Raw genomic sequence first — 19047 nt, 5'->3', positions numbered from 1 at the left:
TTCTTCTGTAGTTTTTTCCTCTAAGGATAAAGCTTTGCATTGTGTCAAATATTAAAGAAAATGTAAATATATTTCCCCGAGCTTTCAATGAGTTCTGTCAGATCCTGTGAAACAAAGAGCACGGCAATCTCAGACATATTAGGTTTAACCTCTGAAATAATAATAATAATAATATAATAATTTATTATTTATACCCCGCCCATCTGGCTGAGTTTCCCCAGCCACTCTGGGCGGCTCCCAATCAGTATTAAAAACAATACAGCATTACATATTAAAAACATCCCTAAACAGGGCTGCCTTAAGATGTCTTCTGAACATCAGGTAATTCTTTATCTCTTTGACATCTGATGGGAGGGCGTTCCACAGGGCGGGCGCCACTACCGAGAAGGCCCTCTGTCTGGTTCCCTGTAACCTCACTTCTCGCAATGAGGGAACCGCCAGAAGGCCCTCGGCGCTGGATCTCAGTGTCCGGGCTGAACGATGGGGGTGGAGACGCTCCTTCAGGTATACAGGACCGAGGCCGTTTAGGGCTTTAAAGGTCAGCACCAACACTTTGAATTGTGCTCGGAAACGTACTGGGAGCCAATGCAGATCTCTCAGAACCGGTGTTATGTGGTCCCGGCGGCCACTCCCAGTTACCAGTCTAGCTGCCGCATTCTGGATTAATTGCAGTTTCCGGGTCACCTTCAAAGGTAGCCCCACGTAGAGTGCATTGCAGTAGTCCAAGCGGGAGATAACTAGAGCATGCACCACTCTGGCGAGACAGTCTGCGGGGAGGTAGGGTCTAAGCCTGCGTACCAGGTGGAGCTGGTAGACAGCTGCCCTGGACACAGAGTTAATCTGCGCCTCCATGGACAGCTGTGAGTCCAAAATGACTCCCAGGCTGCGCACCTGGTCCTTCAGGGGCACAGTTACCCCATTCAGGACCAGGGAATCCTCCACACCTGCCCGCCTCCTGTCCCCCAAAAACAGTACTTCTGTCTTGTCAGGATTCAACCTCAATCTGTTAGCCGCCATCCAACCTCCAACCGCCTCCAGGCACTCACACAGGACCTTCACCGCCTTCACTGGTTCTGATTTAAAGGAGAGGTAGAGCTGGGTGTCATCTGCATACTGATGAACACCCAGTCCAAACCCCCTGATGATCTCTCCCAGCGGCTTCATATAGATATTAAAAAGCATGGGGGAGAGGACAGAACCCTGAGGCACCCCACAAGTGAGAGCCCAGGGGTCTGAACACTCACCCCCCACCACCACCTTCTGGACACGGCCCAGGAGGAAGGAGCGGAACCACTGTATAACAGTGCCCCCAGCTCCCAGCCCCTCTAGACGGTCCAGAAGGATGTTATGGTCGATGGTGTCAAAGGCCGCTGAGAGATCCAGCAGAACTAGGAAACAGCTCTCACCTTTGTCCCTAGCCCGCCGGAGATCATCAACCAGCGCGACCAAGGCAGTTTCAGTCCCATGGTGAGGCCTGAATCCCGATTGGAAGGGATCCAAATGGTCCGTTTCCTCCAGGCGTGCTTGGAGTTGTTCAGCAACCACCCGCTCAATCACCTTGCCCAAGAATGGCAGATTTGAGACTGGGCAATAGTTGGCCAAATTGGCCGGGTCTAAAGATGTTTTTTTAAGAAGCGGTTTAATGACCGCCTCTTTCAGCGGGTCTGGGAAGGCTCCCTCACAGAGGGAAGCATTCACCACCCCGCAGAGCCCATCGCCCAGCCCTTCCCGGCTCGCTTTTATCAGCCAGGATGGGCAAGGATCAAGGAGACAGGTGGTCGGTTTCACTCGTCCAAGCAGCCTGTCCACATCCTCGGAGGTAACAGATTGGAATTGATCCCATGTAACAGGACCAGACAGAACTCTAGCACTCTCCCGCCCTGGCCCTGCTCCCACGGTGGAGTCTACCTCCTTCTGAATCTGAGCGATTTTATCTGCAAAAAACTTTGCAAAAGCATTGCAGGAGATCTTGGGGTCCCTACCAGGCCCCGGTGGTACAGGTGGTTCTGATAGATTGCGAACCACCTGAAAAAGTCTCCTGCTGCTGTTTTCTGCAGATGCAATGGAGGCGGTGAAGAAGGCCCTCTTCGCCGTCGCCATTGCCACTTGGTAGGCTCGACGTTGAGCTCTAACCCGTGTCCGGTCTGATTCAGAATGAGTTTTCCGCCACCGGCGCTCTAGCCGTCTCAACGATTGTTTCATCACCCTCAGCTCCGGGGAAAACCACGGGGCTGTCCGGGCTCCATGCAGTCGGAGAGGGCGCTTCGGAGCCAGACAGTCAATAGCCCTGGTTAACTCCGCATTCCAGCGGGCCACCAGGGAATCAGCTGAAAGGCCATCAACTTGGGATAGAGCATCCCCTACCACTCTCTGGAAGCCAATTGGATCCATTAAGTGGCGGGGGCGGACCATCCGAATCGGTCCCACCTCCCTGCGGAGGGGAAGGGTTGCGGAGAAGTCCAGTTGCACCAGGAAGTGATCTGACCATGGCACTTCTTTTGTTTCGCTTTTAGTTAATGTCAGATCACCAGCATCCGTAGAGGTAAACACCAAGTCTAAGGCATGTCCGTGGCTATGAGTTGGGCCAGACTTATTCAGGGACAGCCCCATGGAGGCCATGCTTTCCACGAAGTCCCGAGCGGCCCCTTGTAAGGTCGTGTCGGCATGGATGTTAAAATCCCCCAGGACAACCAGGCTAGGTGTCTCCAGGAGCATATCCGCCACGACCTGAAGCAGCTCGGGCAGGGAATCCTTGGTGCAGCGGGGAGGTCGGTACACCAGTAGGAATCCTGTACTGCCCCTATTGCCCAACTTCCAGAACATGCACTCAGAAAACTGGGTCTTCCCAATAGGACGCCTGGTGCAGACTAATGACTTCCTAGAAATCACTGCAACCCCCCCTCCCCGCCCACATGACCTGGGTTGCTGTGCGTAAGAGAAACCTGGTGGGCAAGCAGCGGCAAGGACAGGCCCATCTGCTTCATCCAACCAAGTCTCTGTCACACATGCCAGGTCAAATCCTCCATCCATGATCAAGTCATGGATGGCAGTGGTCTTATGAATCATTGACCTGGCATTGCACAGCAACACTTTCAGGTCATGTGGGTATCCCTTGCTGATTCTAGTATCCATCCGGTCAGGACCAGACCCGGAGGTAGGAATAGTCCTCAGACAACGACTAAACCTGCCTCCTCTGTAATGACATGGTCTGGTCTTAGCGTAACTAAGGATATGAGCCTCTGAAATGTACATTAATAGCTGAGGGAGAGCAGTGGAGGATGGGTGGGGGGAGAGAGAGACTCAGGAAAATGCTCCAGTTTAAATAGAAACACAAATTTCTGTGCCAGAACTTTGCCAGCCCCCACCCTGCCCCCGATGAAATCATAAGCGCATTGATTTTCAAGATCAGGTAAAATAGGAGACAAAATCAGCCAGTAAATAAACTTGGTGGATTCAAAATAGCAAGTGCCTTCAAGTGACTGTCATAATAGCACACTTCATCAAGTCCCAGACATATTTCAGTGCAAAGAGCATTGCAGATTTTCTTCACCCCCAGCAAATTTCACCACTTTGTACTGTATGGTGCCTTTAAGACTGAGGCTGAATATATGAGCTCCTGGTTTGAATCTTGCAACTCGCCTGTGAAGAAAGGTTGCCACATTTTGGACTTTTTAGTCTAGAGGAAAGGCATGATAGAATTTTTTCAAAATGATTCAGGATATGGGGGAAGGGAATACAAATAGTTAAGAGAAGTCACTCACTCCCAGAAGAAACAGTGATGGCCACCAACTTGGAATGACTTTAAAAGAGGACTGGACAAACTCCTGGAGGAGAAAGCAATCAATGGATAAAAATTGAGGATGGCATGGAGTGCACATAGAGGAAAACCCATTTCACAAGTGCTAATGCTTGCACTAGCATATCAATTAAGTTGTATTGCAGACCTTCATTCAACTTGGTCACCCTTTTTGCATACATTCCAGTTCGTCAATAGCCTTCTAAAACTGTGGTGGGACTCCAGGTGTGGTCTGACTGAGGAAGAATAGTGGTACTATGACTTGATTGGGGCACTATACTTCTGTTGATGCAGCCTAGAATAGCATTAACTCTTTTTTTTTTTTTTTGCTGTGTCACACTGCTGGTTCATGTTTAATTTGTGATCTAATAAGACCCCTAGGGGACGTGGGTGGCACTGTGGTCTAAACACTAAACAACAGAGCCTGGGACTTGCCGATCAGAAGGTTGGCAGTTCGAATGCCTGCAAGGGGATGAGCTCCCGTTGCTCGGTCCCTGCTCCTGCCAACCTAGCAGTTTGAAAGCATGTCAAAGTGCAAGTAGATAAATAGGTACCGCTCCAGCGGGAAGTTAAACGGCACTTCCATGTGCTGTTCTGGTTCGTCAGAAGCGGCTTAGTCATGCTGGCCACATGACCTGTACGCCAGTTCCCTCGGCCAATAAAGTGAGATGAGCGCTGCAACCCCAGAATCATTCCTGACTCGACTTAATGGTCAGGGGTCCCTTTACCTTTACTAAGACCCCTAGATCATTTTCACATGCATTACTGGCAAGCCTGGTGTGCCCCATCTTATATTTGTACATCTGGTTCTTCCTGCCTAAATGCGGAACCTTACATTTGTTCATATTGAAATTCATTTTGTTCAGTCAGACCCAGTTCTCCTATCTCTTAAGATAATAGTGAATCCCAATTCTGTCTTCTGCAACATTAGCTATGCCTCCCACTTTGCTGTCATCTGCAAATTTGATGCACATTCCTTCAATTCCTTCCTCCAAGTCATTTAGAAAGATGTTGAACAACAATGGGCCCAGGAAAGAACCCTGTGTCATCCCACTTGTCACTTTTTTCTAGGATGATGACGAACCATTAATGAGCGCTCTTTAGGTTTGGTCACTCAATCAGCTACAAATCCAATAAACAGTTATCTCATCCAGTCCACCTTTTACCAGCTTCTCCAGATGAATATCATGGGGGACTTTGAAAAAGCCTTACTGAAATTAAGATACACTACATTCACAGCATTCACCTGATTCACTAAACTTGTAACTCTATCAAAAAAGAAAAAGAAATGAGATTTTTGAGAAACCCATGCTGGGTCTTAGTAATTGCAGCATCCTTTTTTCTAAGTACTCACATAAAGGTAAAGGTAAAGGTACCCCTGCCTGTACAGGCCAGTCTTGACAGACTCTGGGGTTGTGCGCCCATCTCACTTAAGAGGCCAGGGGCCAGCGCTGTCCGGAGACACTTCCGGGTCACATGGCCAGCGTGACATCGCTGCTCTGGCGAGCCAGAGCCGCACACGGAAACGCCGTTTACCTTCCCGCTGGTAAGCGGTCCCTATTTATCTACTTGCACCCGGAGGTGCTTTCGAACTGCTAGGTTGGCAGGCGCTGGGACCGAGCAGCGGGAGCGCACCCCGCCGCAGGGATTCGAACCGCTGACCTTTCGATCGGCAAGTCCTAGGCGCTGAGGCTTTAACCCACAGCGCCACCTGCGTCCCTCACATACCAACTATTTATTTATTTATTTATTTTCAAAAGAAAAAAAAAGTTTTCCAAATTTCTAACAAACAAATCCACAAACATAAAAAGAAAACATTAAAATAAACCACACAAACGGACATTTATCCTAACTGTAATAATTCCACTTTTGTTAACATTCTTGGGTGACTTCCTCGAATCTCCCTGGCTGAGTTTCCATATAAATCATTGTAGCAGGTTTCCAAAACTATTTTCACATAAAATTTACTTGGTCGATCAACTTCTTTCTTTCTTTTCATTTTAACTTTTAACGTAGTATTCTACAACATCACATATTTAAATCCTAGGCCTATCTGATACTCGCAAGTAATTCTATTTAAGGTATCTTAACATATTTAGCTAAGTAGTCTTTGAATTTCTTCCATTCCTCTTGGTACTCCTCCTCCTTCTGGTTGTGGACTCTTCCAGTCAGGTTGGCTAGCTCCCAAAAGTCCATCAACTTCATCTGCCATTCCTCCACTGTTGCATACCAACTATTTAATTATCTGTTCTGGGATCTTTCCTGGTATCGACGTCAAGCTCATCGTTCAGTAGATACCTGGGTCTTATTTCCCCCAGTTTTTTAAGATGGAGTCAACACCTGCCCATCTCCAGTCTGCAGAAACCTTACTTGTTCTCCAAGACTTTCAAAGATTATAGACAGAGGCTGTGGGATGGCACCCACAAGCTCCTTTAATATCCTTGGGTGCAGCTCATCAGGCCCTGCTGATTTGAATTCATTTACATAGCTAGGTACTCCCTTACCACCTCTTTTCCTATCTTGGGCTATAGCTTTCTCCTTAAATCATTTATTCTGTTATCACCAGGTTGAGCACTATTTTCCTTTTGAGTGAAGACAGAGGCAAAGTTGGTGTTCCGCAGTTCTGCCTCCTCTTTAGCATGTCTCCATCTTCTTCATGCATACTACATGGAGGAGGGAGATTATGAGACAATATTGTTAACAATTAGCAATTTTGTTTTCCTGGAGAGGAACTTTGAACTTTGAACCTGAGTTAAGATGTAGGGAGCAATAGCACTCCTAGCAGAAATCAGACCAATCCCAAGGGTTCTGAAATTACATGGAAGGATGCAACAAAATAATTTTACAAATATAAAGGTGCCCTAACTATAGCTTCAGAAAAGTATGGGAGCACCCCTATTAATGCATTTTCTGATCAAAGCTTTTGTTGTTCTGATTCTAAGAATGCCATTTATTCATTCCATCTAGTGCAAAGCTGGATTTCGCTGGAGATACATATGCTTTTCAGTCCACAGATTGCATTTTAGAGAGTAAGCACCCCATTTGAATGGATGAATCAAAGTGTTTAGCAGCGCCACAGTTTTAGGTATAAGAGGATTTACCTTGGCATATCTAAAGCAAACACACAAGTGTTCTTTTTTTCTGCAGCTGATAAAAGGCTGTGTTCCTCTTTGTTTTTCAAATAGCATTATTTTTCCCCTCAAGGAAAGCAGTTTATCTGTACTTTACCACCAGCGATTCTGCTTTCATATTCAGAATGTATAAAGATCAGGATTATACCATTTTAACATCAGGAGAAGTGAAAGCTAAAAGCATTACAGAATCCACTCCATTCATTATGGTTGGATTATTTTATTTTATTGTACAAAAGTACACACACTACAAAAGTGCATTAGCACCATGTGTACTGTAAGTGTGGAATACATTATTAACAGGAATAACATCCTGTCTCCAGGAAACACTTGCATCATAGGTAAAGGTACCCCTGCCCGTACGGGCCAGTCTTGACAGACTCTGGGGTTGTGCGCCCATCTCACTCAAGAGGCCAGGGGCCAGCGCTGTCCGGAGACACTTCCGGGTCACATGGCCAGTGTGACATCGCTGCTCTGGCGAGCCAGAGCTGCACACGGAAACGCCGTTTACCTTCCCGCTGGTAAGCGGTCCCTATTTATCTACTTGCACCCGGAGGTGCTTTCGAACTGCTAGGTTGGCAGGCGCTGGGACCGAGCAGCGGGAGCGCACCCCGCAGCAGGGATTCGAACCGCCAACCTTTCGATCAGCAAGTCCTAGGCGCTGAGGCTTTAACCCACAGCGCCACCTGTGTCCCTCACTTGCATCATACATATGCATTTTTAGGTTTTTCCACCACAACCCACCTGAGAATCGTTTAAGGACCAGAAATATCAGTCCTTGTTTTCTCACACCTACCAATGTACTGAAAGGGGCACTAGATGAATGCAACAAAAATCGTGTACTGTACCTTAAAGACTAAAACATTCACTGCAGCATAAGCATTCAATTACTAGAGTCTGCTTCTTTGGAAATCATGGCAGCAGCCCGTTTTGTAGGAAATGCAGTTTCATACAGCTAGCATGTTTAACTCTAGTTAAATGCATAAAGGGGTCAAGACCACAGAGTATGCTGTTGTTTCTAGACCTGACCAGGTCACGCTCCCTCATGTCTGGTGATGGACAGTTGAGAAAGTTCTTTCATTTGCCTTCTTTCCACTGTTTCTTCTCTTCCACTAAGTGAACTTGATCAGAGAGGCTGTCTGAGTTTGACCGCTCCAAGCTCACACAGTGTGTTTAGAAACTTTTACCATAATTTGTAAACTCAGCTGCCATTAATGCTGCCGTGGTTGCGTAAAGAAATAGATTTATCTGTTTTGCATGTTCAGACCCAGAGACCTTCCCCTAAATAAAGACACATTTGACTCCAATTTTAGTTTTGTTTTTTTGGCAGAATTTAGGCCACAACTTGATTGATTACAGAAAAGTGAGTGGTTGCGTAGGCTCTGGTTCGACTAGCTCCCTACACCCTTGCAGGTAGCACTGACCCAGAGCTCTATCACAGGTCAGCCAAGGGTGAACACCTGAGGCAGGTAAAAAGCCTGGGAGCAGACTCTATTCACTCCCCAGATGCTCCCCTGGACTCAGGCATGGGCACAATCCCCTTTCAGTGGTTGACCAAACAAGTTGAGTCCCTGGATTCCTTTAACGGAATACCTCTCACATAGGGATGGCAAGACTGTTCTCCCATCCCTATCATATGAACCAGAGCCTATCCACAACCTTACAAGTTGTGACGAAACCCAAATGGCAACAGCCAATCAGCCAAGTGGGGAAAATTCCTGCCATGCCCCTGTCCCAATGACAGACAACGCACAACGGCATAGCAAGGTCAACCGCAAAATGCCCTAAAATTAGGGAGAGGTGGGCGGGTGTTCCGATGCACGACCTGGAAGAGGAAGCTCTGGGTCACGTGCATAGGTATATATAGGTCCCTCGCTCGATTTAGACTGCACCCCATTGGCCAGATTAAACCCAGCAATGAGGGACCTACCAACCGGGTGTTGTGGCTGTCCAATATACTGACCCACAACCAGGAGGTCAGTCTCAAGGTCTCACTGCAACACATGCCTTCTTTTAGGGAGGACACGGTTTTCTGTTCTAGTTATCCCTAGTAAAAAATCTTCCAGTCTTTTTGGGAAAGTTACCTTAAATATCTATTTCAACTCATTATAAATCATCTCCCCAAAGTCCTTAGCTACTTACATGTCCACCACATGTGATAAAATGAGCCTTCTGCTACTTTAAATTTCCAGCAAAGATTTGACGTTGATTTATACATTTTGGCTGATTTACTTTGTCTTAGGTCCCATCTACACATCATTTTCATAAAGTTCCCCCTCAGGGTAGAACATGCTGTGAATTTCAACCCAGATTTCCATAACTTTCCCCATGATTCTAATTCTATGTTATGCTCCACATCCCTAACCCAATGGGTCACAGCAGATTTAACCTTTTCATCTTTGGTTTCCCATTCTAACAATATCCTACTCTTCCTTGAAATCAGTTTTCCACATCAGCATTTTTCAGCATCTTGGTAGGCCAAGTAGGAATGTTTTTAGAAGGCACAGAAAATAGTACAGTGAAGGAACCAACTTGATCTCAATAGGCAGGGAATTCCAAAGTGTATGTTCTGCCACATTAAATGATTGTGTTCTGATATATGTGGAACAGGTATTATGTGGCACTTGCAGTTGTGCCAATTTCGCCAATCGAAGTGGTCAAATGGGCACATGTGGTGCAAGGTGATCTCATAGGTAAACTGGTCCCAAGTTGTTAAGCTGCTATGACGAAACACAGCTGGCAGGCTAGGTAAAGAACTACTGCTGGCTTTAGACTTCTTTAGACTGTCATGGAGGCAAATACTGAGGTCAGATGAGTACTACAGTGGACGCTCGGTTTGTGAACATGATCCGTACGGGATGCATGTTCGCAACCCACAGTGTTGCCAACCTGCAGTGGCGTGCCTGCACATGTGCAGGTTGCGATTCAGCACTTCTGCACATGCGCAAAGCTCAATTTAGTGTTTCTGCGCATGCGCGACTGCCGAAACCCTGAAGTAACCCATTCCGGTACTTCCAGGTTTCGGCGGGTCTGTAACCCGAAAAAACACAAGCTGAAGGGTCTGTAACCCGAGGTAGGACTGTATAATCCAAGGCAGCAGACAGGCACCAGTGAGCACGAGTGTCTTTACTGCTAAGGGCAGGGTGACACCCAAGATTTTGCTCCCCCCAAGTCTGTGGTTAATGACACCACTACTTCTCTCTGAAGGCTGCTACACACATTACTTTTTGGCTGTTTATCTATATTTAGGCTCTTTGTCTATACTTATAAAAATGTAGCACATACAAATGAAAGATTTGTGTTTGCAAACACCTACGGACTGGTGCAGATACCATGTAGGCGTGTTTAGCCACATGTAAATCAAACAGCAAATATGATTGTCACTGTGTAATAACATGATTGCCACCCTATACTGCTTGTGAATTGCCTCTTGGTAGCTACCATCTGTCTGATCCTCAACGTGTTGAGAAAGAAGACACTAATAAATAGCATCTATTTCTGTTTATACAGGCTGAAGTCTTTGATGTGCAGTACGGGACTGCAGAAGATTTGCTCAGGATCCAAAATACTGCAAATGTCTCCAGGAAAATTGCGCTTCTGAAGCTAGGACGTTTGCCTTTGCTGTATAAGGTAAGCTGTGGCATGAATGCAATTTTACCCTAATGAATTGTTCCTTTTTCTGGTTTTCAAATTGCAACCATTATGATGACACCTTGTTGTGACTCGCTCACCTAAAGTTGTATTTAATTGGTTCTTTGCAGCAATCGTCTCCTGCGGTTTTTGGCTTTATTTTTGTTACCTGTGTTCCGTTCCCAGTTTTTCTCACAGGATTATGACGCAGTGTGACTGGCTAGCTCCTTTTCTCTTTCTCTTTTTGCAAAGGCAAAATAAATGTTTAACACATTTCAGTTTAATGACAAGGTGGATGCTGAAAAAAGTTTGATGCATACTGTGCTTCCGGGAGAAATTTGCTTTAAGAAAACAGCACTAAGAGTCAGTGGCGTAGCGTGGGTTGTCAGCACCCAGGGCAAGGCAAGTAATTTGCACCCCTAACCTGTGGATTTGTGCCCCCTAACCCTAACCCCCAGATGTTGCGCCCGGTGCGGCCGGCCCCCCTGCACCCCCCACGCTACGCCACTGCTAAGAGTGAAGAAGATAAGATAAACCCATTTACATCTGGTTTAAAACACAAGCTTGGGGGGATGGGTTATAATACCTGTGCACACTGACCTGGGTGTAAACAAGTGGCGCTGTGGTCTAAACCACTTAGCCTCTTGGGCTTGCCGATCCAAAGGTCAGCAGTTTGAATCCCCATGATGGCGTGAGCCCCCGCTGCTCTGTCCCAGTCCTGCCAACCTAGCAGTTTGAAAGCACACCAGTGCAAGTAGATAAATAGGTACTGCTGAGGCAAGAAAGTGTTTCTGTGCATTCTGGTTTCTGTCATGGTGTCCTGTTGAGCTATAAGTGGTTTAGTCATGCTGGCCACATGACCTGGAAAGCTGTCTGCAGACAAACGCCGACTTGCTCCGCCTGAAAGCGAGATGAGTGCCACAACCCCATAGTTGCCTTTGACTGGACTTAACTATCCAGGGATCTTTTACCTTTTAACCCATTTGAACACAATGTGACTTGCTTCTGAGTACAGTGGAACCTCAGGTTACAGCAGGGATCCATTCCAGAGGCCCAGCCACAACCCGAAAATGCCGCAACCCAAAGCATCACATCTGCGCATGCACACGGCACTATTTAGCACTTCTCTGCATGTGTGAATGGCTCAAACCCAGAAGTAACCCATTCCGGTACTTCTGGGTTTGCGCCGGTCACAAGCCGAGGGTGACATAAGCCAGAGGCAATGTAACCCGAGGCTTCACTGTATACAGTGGTACCTCTGGTTACAAACTTAATTCGTTCCGGAGGTCCATTCTTAACCTGAAACTGTTCTTAACCTGAGGTACCAATTTAGCTAATGGGGCCTCCCGCTGCCGCTGCACCGCCTCAGTGCGATTTCTGTTCTCATTCTGAAACAAAGTTCCTAACCCAAGGTAGCGGAGTCTGTAACCTGAAGCGTCTGTAACCGAGGTACCACTGTACATGTTATATTAGATATCATCTGAACTCTGTTCATACATTCTCCTGAAAATGCAATGTTTAAAAGCAAGTGGGGGGGCATCCAAGCTCTGCCCCAATGAAAGCCCTTTGACAAATGTTGGCCTCACCTGTTCATCCCACCTTCAGCTCCCATCCCACCTTCTCAGTCCCTGACGTGCCTGCATTGATTAGGGAAGGTCTGCGTGGAGATTTTACTCAGGTTTGCTCGAACACACCTAGAACTGCCTGCGTCACTGGAACTGTGATAAAATTAAGACCCTGATTGCATAGAGGGCTGTACTCATGTTCAAGCAAATATGAACAAAAGTCTCCCTCCAGAACTTTTCCTGCTCATTTATAGGAAAGCTGGCTCCAGTGTGCACAGGGATGTTGGAGGCGGGCCTTGTTTGAGCACCCTTGCCCACCCCTGCTGTGGGGTGCTTTCAGTTAAATGATTGAACCTGTCTATATTGTGGCCTGTAGCATTAGGTCCAGTTAGCCTGAGAGTCAGATACTTTACATTGAGTCAGACCAGCCCATCCAGTTTACAAGCCCTGACAATCATCTGATTGTTAGTGTCTCTGGCATCATTCCTGGTTCACTCCAGGCTGGGAAAATCTATGCAACAGGGTGCTTTTCTGGAAACTTAGGCAGGTAGCTGTGTCCTTTACAACCCTGATTTTTCCGAAGAGAACTGCAGCCTCTGACAGATGCTGCTTTACAGCAGCTGTACTAAGAGTTGCACGGTGTTAAGCAAAATCTGTGTGCTCCACACTTCAGTCTCCTGTGGCATCGTTTTACAAAGTTTGCAGCAGAAGATATTACAAGGAGGGAAAGGGCAAAGAGCCAGAGCCAGAGAAAAAAAAAATGAAATGAAATGAACTGAGAGCAGTAGTAGCTGGAGATGGCTGTCTCCTATTGTCATGTGATCTGAGATCAGAAATCTCAGTCTCAATCTCAGACATCATTACTTGTCCTGTTGGAGATTCAGACATGCCCTGAGGTGAAGCTCAGCATAACACATTGCCTGTCTAACCTCGAGCTTTTGGGATCTTACCAGCTCTGTTGGACTCTCTCCAAAATCTGAGGCTTCCAGCTGCATTGATACACTGTGGGTGTCTCAGCCACTGAAACTCAGTACTGTAATGGAAAGGAGTATAGCACAAAAAGGAATAGCCAGTTAAGAACTCTGGGGGAATCCAGAAAGTATCACCAGTGCTGGCATTCAGCCTGACGATTTCCATTGATTCCAGGAGAGGGGAGGCAAGGGGGAGATTTCTGCAGTCCTTCTTGGTCGGTCAGCTTTGGAATGAAAAGCAAAGATGCTCCTGGGAAAATTACAGTATCATAACATGGTGCCATTGGACCTTTCTTTCTAAATCCTTTCTGCCCCCCCCAACACTCCAGAGCAGATTTGGTGAGGGCTCAGGGGGCACACAGGGAAAGGAGAGGAGGAAGATCTGTTGCACAAATGGAAATCCTTGTGCTGACTAAATGAGCTACTCGGATACTACCCAATATATCTAAAACTTCATTGCGGACAATGAGTATTCTTGCAAAAAAATAATGTTAAACAACAATTGATGAACTCCTTTTACTTGTCGACAGTAGAAAGTGTCCTTTCATATTGTATCACAGTGTGATATGCTGGCTTGACAGCCACGGACAGAAAGTCTCTACAGAGGGTGGTGAACACAGCATATGATATCATGGGCTGTCCCTTGAGTCAGCTAGATGACATCGCAAGGGATCATTGCCTTAGGAGAGCGAGAAAAATTCTCAGGGATGACTCACACCCTGGCCATCACTTCTTTAATCTACCCTCGGGCAGGAGATATAGAAGCATAATCAGCTGTACCAACAGGCTAAAAAATAGCTTCTATTCCTGGGCTGTTAGGCTGTTGAATGGAAAATAACATAGCGAAATTGACTTGTGGTGTGTTGTTTGATAAGCACACAGAGTCCAATGGAACTAAGTGTTTGTGGGGCGGAGGGAGGCTCGTTTAATTTCATTGTACGCAGGTTGTACAATAAAGGTGTTGTTGTTGTTGTTGTTGTTGTTGTTAACATTAATTAATGAGAACCCTAGGACCTTGGATAGTTTGGGTAGTATCAGTGCCAGATTAAGCCCCTTGGAGGCTCCCAGGGAGTCAAAATCTCAGGGGGGCCCTCACATTGAACTAAGAAAGCTTGATTGTAATCTTCTTTCAAGATCAAATCCATATTATTTTGATCTGTTGCCACGGAGTCCCTAAAAGCCATGGGGCCCATAGGATAATGTCTATTCTGCCTATTTGGTAATCTGACACTGGGTGGTATTTAACTATGTTCTTCAGAATTGTTGAGTGGTACTAGTTTTAATCCCCTTCATGGATCACTGCCTTGCCGTGGCGAAGGGGCTTGAAGAACTCAGAGAAGCTATGAACTATGCCGAGCAGGGCACCCAAGATGAACAGGTCATAGTGGAGAGTTTTGACCAAACGTGATCCACCTGGAGGAGGAACCGGCAAGCCACTCCAGTATCCCTGCCAAGAAAACTCCATGGACAAAGACAACAGGCATATAAAAGTTATGACGCTGGAAGATGAGCCCCTCAGGTCGGAAGGCGTCCAACATGCTACTGGGGAAGAGCGGAGGGCAAGTACAAGTAGATCCAGAGCTGATGAAGCGGCTGGGCCAAAGCCGAAAGGACGCTCAGTTGCGGATATGCCTGGAAGCGAAAGGAAAGTCCAATGCTGTAAAGAAAAATATTGCATAGGAACCTGGAATGTAAGAACCATGAACCTGGGTAAGTTGGAGGTGGTCAAAAATGAGATGGCAAGAATAAATATTGACATCCTGGGCATCAGTGAACTAAAATGGACGGGAATGGGTGAATTCAGTTCGGATGACCATCATATCTACTACTGTGGGCAAGAAACCCGTAAAAGAAATGGAGTGGCCCTCATAGTCAACAAAAGAGTGGTGAAGGCTGTACTGGGATGCAATCTCAAAAATGATAGAATGATCTCGATACGAATCCAAGGCAGACCTTTTAACATCACAGTAATCCAAATTTATGCACCAACTACTGGTGCTGAAGAAACTGAAATTGACCAATTCTATGAAGACTTACAACACCTTATAGAAGTGACACCAAAGAAGGATGTTCTTCTCATCATAGGGGATTGGAATGCTAAAGTAGGGAGTCAAGAGATAAAAGGAACAACTGGCAAGTTTGGCCTTGGAGATCAAAACGAAGCAGGGCAAAGGCTAATAGAGTTCTGTCAAGAGAACAAGCTGGTCATCACAAACACGCTTTTCCAACAACACAAGAGACGACTCTACACATGGACATCACCAGATGGGCAGCATTGAAATCAGATTGATTATATTCTCTGCAGCCAAAGATGGAGAAGCTCTATACAGTCAGCAAAAACAAGACCTGGAGCTGACTGTGGCTCAGATCATCAGCTTCTTATAGCAAAATTCAAGCTTAAACTGAAGAAAGTAGGAAAAACCACTGGGCCGGTAAGATACAATCTAAGTCAAATCCCTTATGAATACACAGTGGAAGTGAGGAACAGGTTTAAGGATTTAGATTTGGTGGACAGAGTGCCTGAAGAACTATGGATGGAGGCTCGTAACATTATACAGGAGGCAGCAACGAAAACCATCCCAATGAAAAGGAAATGCAAGAAAGCAAAGTGGCTGTCCAATGAGGCCTTACAAATAGCGGGGGAGAGAAGGCAAGCAAAATGCGAGGGAGATGGTGAAAGATACAGGAAATTGAATGCAGATTTCCAAAGAATAGCAAGGAGAGACAAGAAGACCTTCTTAAACGAGCAATGCAAAGAAATAGAGGAAAGCAATAGAATGGGAAGAACCAGAGATCTGTTCAAGAAAATTGGAGATATGAAAGGAACATTTCGTACAAAGATTTCCATAATAAAGGACAAAAGTGGAAAGGACCTAACAGAAGCAGAAGACATCAAGAAGAGGTGGCAAGAATACACAGAGGAATTATACCAGAAAGAAATGGATGTCTCGTATACCCCAGGTAGTGTGGTTGCTGACCTTGAGCCAGACATCCTGGAGAGTGAAGTCAAATGGGCCTTAGAAAGCACTGCAAATAACAAGGCCAGTGGAAGTGACGGTATTCCAGCTGAACTATTTAAAATTTTAAAAGATGATGCTGTTAAGGTGCTACACTCAATATGCCAGCAAGTTTGGAAAACTCAGCAGTGGCCAGAAGATTGGAGAAGATCAGTCTACATCCCAATCCCAAAGAAGGGCAGTGCCAAAGAATGCTCCAACTACCGCACAATTGCACTCATTTCACACGCTGGCAAGGTTATGCTTAAAATTCTACAAGGAAGGCTCAAGCAGTATGTGGATCGAGAACTCCCAGAAGTGCAAGCTGGATTTAGAAGAGGCAGAGGAACCAGAGACCAAATTGCAAACATGCGCTGGATTATGGAGAAAGCTAGAGAGTTCCAGAAAGACATCTACTTCTGCTTCATTGACTATGCAAAAGCCTTTGACTGTGTCGACCACGGCAAACTATGGCAAGTTCTTAAAGAAATGGGAGTGCCAGATCACCTCATCTGTCTCCTGAGAAATCTCTATGTGGGACAAGAAGCTACAGTTAGAACTGGATATGGAACAACTGATTGGTTCAAAATTGGGAAAGGAGTACGACAAGGCTGTATTTTGTCTCCCTGCTTATTTAACTTATATGCAGAATTCATGCGAAAGGCTGGGCTGGATGAATCCCTAGCCGGAATTAAGATTGCCGGAAGAAATATCAACAACCTCAGATATGCAGATGACACAACCTTGATGGCAGAAAGTGAAGAGGAATTAAAGAACCTTTTAATGAGGGTGAAAGAGGAGAGCGCAAAATATGGTCTGAAGCTCAACATCAAAAAAACGAAGATCATGGCCACTGGTCCCATCACCTCCTGGCAAATAGAAGGGGAAGAAATGGAGGTAGTGAGAGATTTTACTTTCTTGGGCTCAATGATCACTGCAGATGGTGACAGCAGCCACGAAATTAAAAGACGCCTGCTTCTTGGGAGAAGGGCAATGACAGGCCTAGACAGCATCTTGAGAAGTAGAGACATCACCTTGCCAACAAAGGTTCGTATAGTTAAAGCTATGGTTTTCCCAGTAGTGATTTATGGAAGTGAGAGCTGGACCATAAAGAAGGCTGATCGCCGAAGAATTGATGCTTTTGAATTATGGTGCTGGAGGAGACTCTTGAGAGTCCCATGGACTGCAAGAAGATCAAACCTCTCCATACTGAAGGAAATCAACCCTGAGTGCTCACTGGAAGGACAGATTGTGAAGCTGAGGCTCCAGTACTTTGGCCACCTCATGAGAAGAGAAGACTCCCTGGAGAAGACCCTGATGTTGGGAAAGATGGAGGGCACAAGGAGAAGGGGGCGACATAGGACGAGATGGTTGGATAGTGTTTTCGAGGCTACCAGCATGAGTTTGACCAAACTGCGGGAGGCAGTAGAGGACAGAGGTGCCTGGCGTTCTCTGGTCCATGGGGTCACGAAGAGTCGGACACGACTAAACGACTAAACAACAACAACAACAAAGTTTTAATGTTTTCCTGGTCTTGTTTAAATCTCTAGCAATGAAATGCGAAATGTGCACTGTCAGTGGACTTAATTGTATTCTGTAGAGATGGGGAGAAATTGGGTTTGCTTTCCATTTTCATACAAACCTCCCTAACTTGCATTTCCCAAAACAACAGCCAAGCTGAAATGTAGCTATCCTTCAAAATTCAAACTTCTCTGAATTTTGTGATAGAGTTCTCCAATTCCCCCCTCCTCCCAAAGGCATCTATTAGGGAAATTGTACTTAAAAATGTGTCTATTAGCAAAATATAACATAAAAAAAATATAGGGGAAATCCTTGCCAAACTTTGTATATCTCAAATTCAGATTTGTTATTAAGGCAACATAATGCCAAACAGAAACATATGGACATAAATAATACATAAAAAAATATATGAAAAGATAAAAATTTGACCTGTACAATAAATATACATTTAAAAAAGCAGAATCTGAAGGTCTCAATGGAAGTCACATGGCTTTGGCTAAGTTGAGTAGCCTTCACTGCAAATTTGGCTGAATTAAATGCACAGGTGTGTTTATTAGGCAAAATCGCACACAAAAATACTAATGAATATTAGCGGGCACTTCACACAAACAAACAACACACATACACGTATTGCAACTTCAAGTGGACATGTAGCAAACCGAAGACTAGGAATATGAGAAACTGGAGCCAAAACTGACAGATAGTATTTTAGAGTTTTCCCTTCATCATATGGAATCAAATATTTGCTCTCTGTGGACTGTTAATAAACCTGAATTGAACTGAGCAATAGAGTGAACAGGAGATAAAAAAACAATTTAAAACAAAAGTACTGTTGTCCAGGAGAGCCAACCAAAACCATTTAAGCAGGAGACCAGAACAAATTCAGCCAGGAAAAGGGGACATAGAAGAAAAACTAGAACTGGAAAATTATATCTCTAACAATCAAAGCTGGAATAAACAAGGCAGACTTCACCAAAAAAACAACTATTATTACTTTTTGTTTAAGTGCGAAGCAGTCATAACTATGACTTGCTGCTCAAAACACTCACTTTGGTAGTTAAGTTTCAGAGCTGGTTTAACATAGATGAACATGTGAATTCGAGAGGGAATTGAACTTTCCATTCCTAAAAGGGACCCTGATAGTTGTGTAAAACCATATTTCAAAATCCAATACTTTTTAAAAAGTAACCAAGGCGTTAGTAACGTTGCAATGATAGCAGCAGGTAAATCAATCCAAATCTCTAGAGTTCTCTGATGAAATGCCAGAAAGTGAGAAAAGTAACCAGGCATCGCAGAGTAATCTTAGAAAATGAATTCCTGAACTTGGCATCACCACCACGTAGGCCGCGTACTCACATCCAACCCAATCCAATGCAGGGCTTCTACTGGAGACTTGGCGTAATAATAATAATAATAATAATAATAATAATAATAATA

The 19047-nt window shown here is 45.3% G+C and overlaps 1 protein-coding gene across 5 annotated transcripts in view; it reads left to right on the top strand.

Annotated features, from left to right (window-relative positions):
• The window catches only part of NAALADL2 (N-acetylated alpha-linked acidic dipeptidase like 2), a 777627-nt gene that overhangs the window by 436879 nt on the left and 321701 nt on the right, over positions 1-19047 (top strand). For all 5 annotated transcript variants that reach the window (XM_081910933.1, XM_081910934.1, XM_081910935.1 and 2 more), the window contains one exon: positions 10438-10557. In XM_081910933.1, the coding sequence (XP_081767059.1) occupies positions 10438-10557 (120 nt within the window). The remainder of the gene's footprint in view (positions 1-10437; positions 10558-19047) is intronic.

Source organism: Podarcis melisellensis, assembly GCF_964234715.1.
Source record: "Podarcis melisellensis genome assembly, chromosome: 5".
NCBI classification, from domain to species: Eukaryota; Metazoa; Chordata; class Lepidosauria; order Squamata; family Lacertidae; genus Podarcis; species Podarcis melisellensis.
Note: the sequence above shows the minus strand (reverse complement) of the source record. Positions and strands in the feature narration are given on the sequence as shown.